Below are 7,562 nucleotides of genomic sequence, written 5' to 3'. Positions count from 1 at the left end.
AATAAAAAAAAAAAGAATTCAAGGCAGTCTGATTCTAGAGCCCATGCTCTTAATTTTATATATTTGTATACTTTGGCCCAGTGTTCCCTGGAAACCCTTCAAAATAGTAGTTATTTTTGTCAGTGATTTTCAACCTTTTTCATCTCATGGCACACACAAACTAATTACTAAAATTCTACAGCACACCAAAAATATATATTTTTTTGTCCACCTGACAATGTAGGTGTAATTTTTTTTATTGATTTTAGAGAGAGAAATGTCGGTACAATTTTGATTCATTTACAGCAGACAGCTATTGTTTTGGCCTTTGTCATTTTTTTATTAGATAATCTAAGGGAAAAGAGGTCAGTGCCCCTGACTAAATAGGTATTGCATGTTTTTAAAAAAACGTGTGGCACACCAGTTGATAATTGCTGGGTTAAGGAAAGGATTTGGAGAAACTAAAAAAAGCACAAAGGAGATAAATGTGGTTTTCTTCACATACGTGAAGAAAAACCAGTATTTGCTTGAAAACTTAGGAAAAGACTTCTTCCAGAACCTTTTTTTCTTGTGTACAACATGTAAGAGAGAGAATTCATAGGCTTATAGTCAGAGGTGGCTTTGATATTGAAATCCCCTGATCATGCACTTGAGCAACCCTGCTTCTCTTTCCATGCTTACTTCAATGAAACATGAATAGATGATTGCAGAAGGAGGTAATGGTATGTTATGATAACAGATTCCTTCCTGGCTTACAGTATCTTAGCTAGTGGCCCCAGCAAACAGTGTACCTTCATCGAACTCTCAAGACAACCCGTTACAGTTTGGTTTGTGAGCCAAGGAAGGTAAATACTGATTGTCCATCCCAAAGAAGTAGTTGGGGTAAAGTTGAAACAACTATGCAAATGCTCCAAAAATGAGAGTTTTCTTCAAAAGAAAAAGTGGTAAAAAAGATGTTAGACAGATGTCCACTATACTCTTTTGTTATTTGTAGTCATGTTTATCTGCATTTTTAATATTAAGGCATTCACTCAGCATCTACTAAAGTCGATCTCTTCAAGAAGCTCACACTGGAGATGGGGAAGCAAAATAACATATTGCATATTTTATCAGGTGGTGCTAAGGGATAAGTAAAACCGGGATAATGGACAGGGTAGGGGTGGGGGAGAAGGCAGATAGACACAGTGGTTAGACAGGCCTTTCCTAGAGATATTTGAGCAGAGATTCAAAGGAAGTATGAGTGCTAACCATGTGGGTATTTGGGACAAGAGAAATGTAGAAAAGTACATGCCGAAACCGGTTTGGTTCAGTGGATAGAGCATCGGCCTGCGGACTGAAGGGTCCCAGGTTCGATTCCGGTCAAGGGCATGTACCTCGGTTATGGGCACATCCCCAGTAGGAGATGTGCAGAAGGCAGCTGATCAATGTTTCTCTCTCATCGATCTTCCTAACTCTATCTCTCTCCCTTCCTCTCTGTAAAAAGTCAATAAAACATATTTTTAAAAAACAGAAAAGTACAAAGGCCCTCAGAGGCCGGTGTGTGCCAGAAATTTCTAGGAATACAAGGAAGCCAGAGTGGCTAGAGTAAAAAGTGGAAGAGTCCAGATAATGTGGAGCCTGATAGGCCAGATCTCCAAGTGAAATAAAAAGCATTGGAGAGTGATATACAGGGAAGTGGTGTAATCTTGAGAGGATTTTTCCCCTTGCATTAGGTTTTGGATCTATTTTTTGTTTTTGCAAACACATTGACGTTTCACCCACACTCCTTTTTCCTCACACCCACAATATTTTTTTGTGACTTTTGGTGCTACCTAATGGTCAGTTGAAAGGCCATTTCATATCTTATCATTTATAGCCACACTTCTACAGAGAGACTGCAGGAATCTGTATTTTATTTTTGTTTGAAAAGGAAGCCTTGACTTTATTAGGAGCTCTATATTCATTAATCTCTCTCCTCTCTTGGAAATACTAGCTATTATCAGTAGACTGTTAATGCCTAATATGAAGAACCCATTTCTGCAAACATATCTTTAAGATTAAATATTTTATATTAGTTCGGTTATTAAAAATATCTCTCTGGCTAATGTGTAGAGAATAGAGTAAGGGGTTGGGGAGTGTAAGGTGGTATAGAATATTGACTTCAAAATTTAAAAAGAAATGCATTGTATATACTTGAAAATAAGGAAGGGTTTAGAGCCCTTTCCAGCTGCATACCTGGCACTCCCCAGTGTAAGTCACAGTGCCAGCCCCCAATGCAGCTGGTGCTCTGCCCTACATGTAAGCTGAACACGCAGGCAACCTAAAGGAATTTCAGCCATCTTAGACCTGGAAAAAACATTTCTAGTGTTGGCAATATAGAGCTTGTAAATGTGTACATTTAATATCCTTAGGGGAAAGGGGGATCCAAAAGACCATAAAAACAGTGTTGTTTTTTTTAAGAGCTGAGCAGTGATCTCAGAAAAGTAACAACAGAGTTGTTCAAATTAACTCATTAGATGGGCTGCAAGATCAGGCTAAAGAATTCTCTGGTAATTTAGAACTCTAAGAGAGAAATGGTAAGTTAAGATTTAGGGAAGGTTGAAATTCCAACCTACCTAAGAGAAGAGAAAAAACAGCAATAGTTAACTCCTCATCCACTCCTTTTCTCTCAGAAAATCTTACCTACCACTGCCAGTGACAAATGCCTGTACACCTCCTCCAGGAGCTTTATGGGATTCTCTTTCCACAAGCTAGTTCAGTTTTTTAGACATAGGTATTCTTGATAGCTTGAACTCCTCACCTTTTTATCACCTTTCCTCCTTCTGATACTGTATAGTGATTAAGATTCAAATAGGAGAAGAGAGTCCTGGCTGGTGTGCTTAGGATTTGTATAGAGCCACGAGTGTGCTTAAGAGAGTAGTGGATTGTTTATAGAATCGTTAGTATGGCTAATTCTAGGTTGAACTTTCATGAATAATTTCCAGAGCTACTCTGCGCAACCATCAAAGGAGCTATACTGTCTCTTATTGGGCTATACTGTCTCTTATTGGGAAGATAACACTACAGTTACCAGCATCAGAAGCACATCACCCACTATAATCTGTACCATCAAAGTTAATGCCACTGCCTCTATTCACAAAGCTTTTGACTGGACACCAGAAACACTAACTCCATCAAGAACTTGTCTGTGATTGCTTGCTTGCAGAAACGTGTTTGATTCTTCACTTTTGCCTCCCAAATTATGCAATTTCATTTGATTGAATATACCTAGATACAAAATGTAAGTTAGCTTTCGATGCCACACAAAAGAGTGCCAATTTTATCCTATCTCCACACTTCTTGTTAAAACACATGGAGGAGAACTTAGGTTAGCAAATAAAATAACCACAATTTCTTCACCATTGGCAAGCCTATTGAGCACATAGTCTAAGCAGCGGTTCTCAGTCGCAACTCCTTTGGCGGTTGAACGACCCTTTCACAGGGGTCACCTAAGACCATCCTGCATATCAGATATTTACATTACGATTCATAACAGTAGCAACATTACAGTTACGAAGTAGCAATGAAAATAATTTTATGGTTGGGTCACAACATGAGGAACTGTATTTAAAGGGCCTGAAGGTTGGGAACCACTGGAAAAGCGTTATGAGACCATTAAGAGGCAAGGAAGTACCCTAAGAAAAAGTTGAAAAGATCTTTGAAAAGAGCTTGAGAGCATGAAGCCATTAAGAAGTAAATGGGTCATGTTCAGAGCTGAGCCATAGAATTTACCATGTGTTGTTATAGCACTGTTTGTCTAGACATGGTATGTTTCCAGGGTTTTTTGAGGTGCTTTTCCCTAGATATCTAATTTCTTTTAAATTCATTAGGTTAAGTCATATTAACTGAAGAAATTTACATGTAAGTAGTGGTGTTTGTTAACCTAGAAACATGCATTAAGTTTTCAATTTTTTTTAATTTCAGAATATGACAATGTGGCTGAAAGAGCTGGTAAAATAGAGGCTGAGGTTAAAAGATTACACAATATCATCGTAGAAATTAATAACCATAAGCTCAAGGCCCAACAAGACAAACTTGATAAAATAAATAAGCAATTAGATGAATGTGCTTCTGCTATTACTAAAGCCCAAGTAGCAATCAAGACTGCTGACAGGTAGAGTATGCGTAGTACCCTAACCTGCCTTCCTCTTCCCTACCTCAACATTGGAAAGGAGTTAATTTAATTTTATTGGGGGGCGGGGGGGTGTTGTTTTTGTTTTTTTTTGGTAATCCTCACTCCAGGATATGTTTCCATTGATACTTAGAAAGAGTAGAAGAAAGTGGGAGAGACAGAGAAAAACATCGATGTGAGAGAGACACATCAATTGGTTGCCTCCCACACACACCCTGACCAGGACAGGGATCAAGCCTGCAACCAAGGCACCCTGAAGTCTGCAGGTCAAACCAGCTAGGGCGGAAAGGGGTTAATATTTAATGTGCATTAAATTTTTCTGTTACTGTTACTTACTAAGCCTAGCAGACATGTTGCCTAAAAGGACTTTAGTGAGGAGAAAGCTATGCTAAACATTTGTCATGTGAGCAGTTTTTAAAAAAACAACAACAAAAAACAAAAAAAACCACACACACACACAGATACATAGATATTCTTGGCAAAGTGTAGTTCTGTTACCTCCCCAGCTGTTGTGAGGACATAGAAATTAGTTTTATTTCTCTGTTGGTAATTGGATCTAGGTCTTAGAAGAGTAAGAGATAAAAATGAGATCTCTTAGCAAAACTGCCTTAGTAACCTACATTCTTAATTCTATTATTCCATTGTCCCAGATCACAAAGTTTATCCATTCATAGATCTTCTAAAATTAATTTTTAGATTGCTTATTGAAGTGTATTTAAAATAAAGCTAAGTATGTATAAAAGTATTAAAATGTAAGCAGCTATTGCTTATCTTAAAATTAGAAAAAAACTAATTGAATATTGATTATCTGGTTATTTCATTATTCCAGTGCCTTTTACTTAAAGGCTCGAATAAGCCATTTGTTAAGAATGGAAGTTTGCCTAAACACATTTGTTAACATAGAAATAACTATTAAGGGAGAAATAGTTGTTCCTCCAGGTGTGTTCCCCAGCCCCCCACCTCTACACCCCTTTACAAGCACTTGTTGCCCTGACTTGAACTGGGAGGTAACTTTTCTTTTTAAATCCTCACCTGAGGATATGTTTATTGATTTGAGAAAGAAAGAAACATTAATTGGTTGCGTCCAATATATGCCCTGACCAGGGATTGAACCCAAAACCTAGATAGATAAGTGCCCTTACTGGAAATCAAACCCGCAACCTTTTGGTGTACAGGACAATGCTCCAACCAATTGAGCCACCCAGCCAATTTTTATTTGAATGTGTAGCTTTATGTGTATAGAGACTTAAGTATTTCCAGTTTGACAAGAAAGCAACAAAAGAATATACTCTAACTTTGCTTTATAGTGTAAGATTGGATGGATGCTAGAAGCTTATATAAGGAAGTTTCATTAATTTGTACTGAGAGTTTAATAAAATATACAACATCCCACAAGTGTATGTATAAACTTAAAAACTAGTTTAGGGGTGGTTTTATAAATCATAAGTTTCAAAATTTGTAATAGAAGAAGCCTTGCATTAATATCTCATGAAAAATTCTTTGGTAGATTTTCAGAACAGATTGACAAGTTACACATGACCACATTTTTAACATATTATTTTGCTTGTTTAGAAATCTTAAAAAAGCGCAAGACTCTGTCTTTCGCACAGAAAAAGAAATAAAAGATACTGCAAAAGAAATAGGTGACTTAACAGCAGAGCTGAAAAGTCTTGAGGACAAAGCAACAGAGGTCATAAAGAATACAAATGCTGCAGAGGTAAGACTCAAGGGAGTTTAAGCAGTTGGATATATGACATCAATACCTTGCATAATAATTGCTCAATAGATTAAAACTTATAACTATATTAACTTGTATTTATACAATAAAATATAAGTACTGTGTTGTAACTTTTGAGTAAATAGTTTTAATTTAAAATGGAAGGGGCCTGGAGCGATTTCGGCTTTGCAATATGAAAATACCTGTTCTTTATTGGGGAAAGTCATATATGTAGCAGTTCTTCTTCGTTTTTAGGAGTCCTTACCAGAGGTCCAGAAAGAACATCGTAATCTACTACAGGAACTAAAAGTAATTCAAGAAAATGAACATGCTCTTCAAAAAGATGCACTTAGTATTAAATTAAAACTTGAACAAATAGATGGTCACATTGCAGAACATAATTCTAAAATAAGATACTGGCAAAAAGAGGTGAGATTGTTAACATTTATTTAAAAATAATTTTAAAATACCCTTTATGAAAAAGGGTTGGGGGTGTGGGTGTGGGTGTGTATGTGTATGTTTGGGGTATATTATGATTCTTAATTCATGATATAATCACATCCCAGGCTTATAAGTTACATTAGGAATGAAGTCCTTTGAAAAGTAGATACACAAATTAGTCACAAACCCTTGGTATATGTTGTTTTAGTAGATAAGTTGTCATATTGTTTTGACTCTTTTTAAACAATGAATGGTAGTACTGTGCCCTCCCTAACTCTTCATTTCATTGAACTTTTAGATTTCAAAAATATCACTGCATCCCCTAGAAGATAATCCTGTTGAAGAGATTTTAGTTCTGAGCCCAGAGGATCTTGAAGCAATCAAGAATCCAGATTCTATAACAAATCAAATTGCACTTTTGGAAGCCCAGTGTCATGAAATGAAACCAAATCTTGGTGCCATTGCAGAGTATAAAAAGAAGGTATGAATAAACTATTACTGAGTCATAACCAAAAATTCTTTTTTCGTCCTCAGCCTAAATTGTGATCTTTGATTTTATATAATTAACAGTGTTCTCATCTCAAATTTAAAACTGAATATTTATTCTCACGAAAATACTCTTTTCATAGGAAGAATTATATTTACAACGGGTAGCAGAATTGGACAAAATTACTCATGAAAGAGATAATTTTAGACAGGCATATGAAGATCTTCGGAAACAAAGGCTTAATGAATTCATGGCAGGTTTTTATATAATAACAAATAAATTAAAGGAAAATTACCAAATGCTTACTTTGGGAGGCGATGCTGAACTGGAGCTTGTAGACAGCTTGGATCCTTTCTCTGAAGGAATCATGTTCAGGTTTGTAACTAAATGCTGAGTTTTGGATCTTCTTCTTATATCACACTAGAGGCCCGGTGCACAAAAATTAGTGCACTCGGGGAGGAGTGGGGGGTCCCTCAGCCTGGCCTGTGCCCTCTCACAGTCTGGGACCCCTCTGGAGATAACACCCTGCTGGCTTAGGCCTGCTCCCGGGTGGCAGAGAGCAGGCCCAATCCCTAGGTGCAGCCCCTGGTAGGGCTCAGAGCAGGGCCAATTGGGGAGTTGGGGTGCTACCCCCTGTCATGCACAGAGCAGGGCGGATTGGGAGGTTGCGATGCCACCCTCACTCACGCTAAGGGTAGGGCCGATTGGGGGGTTGGGGCACCGCCCCTTGTCATACTCAAGGCAGGGTTGATGGGGAGGTTGCGGCACCACCCCCTGTCACAAACCGA

The 7,562-nt window shown here is 37.6% G+C and overlaps 1 protein-coding gene across 1 annotated transcript in view; it reads left to right on the top strand.

Moving 5' to 3' along the window:
• SMC4 (structural maintenance of chromosomes 4) overlaps window positions 1-7,562 on the top strand; it is a 36,638-nt gene that overhangs the window by 25,985 nt on the left and 3,091 nt on the right. The window contains exons 16-20 of the mRNA XM_006753814.2: window positions 3,922-4,111; window positions 5,702-5,846; window positions 6,102-6,275; window positions 6,586-6,768; window positions 6,917-7,149. Coding sequence (XP_006753877.1) covers window positions 3,922-4,111; window positions 5,702-5,846; window positions 6,102-6,275; window positions 6,586-6,768; window positions 6,917-7,149 — 925 coding nt within the window. The remainder of the gene's footprint in view (window positions 1-3,921; window positions 4,112-5,701; window positions 5,847-6,101; window positions 6,276-6,585; window positions 6,769-6,916; window positions 7,150-7,562) is intronic.

This window comes from Myotis davidii, unplaced genomic scaffold, assembly GCF_000327345.1.
Source record: "Myotis davidii unplaced genomic scaffold, ASM32734v1 scaffold570, whole genome shotgun sequence".
Taxonomy (NCBI): Eukaryota; Metazoa; Chordata; class Mammalia; order Chiroptera; family Vespertilionidae; genus Myotis; species Myotis davidii.
This window is presented reverse-complemented; position numbering and strand designations above follow the sequence as displayed.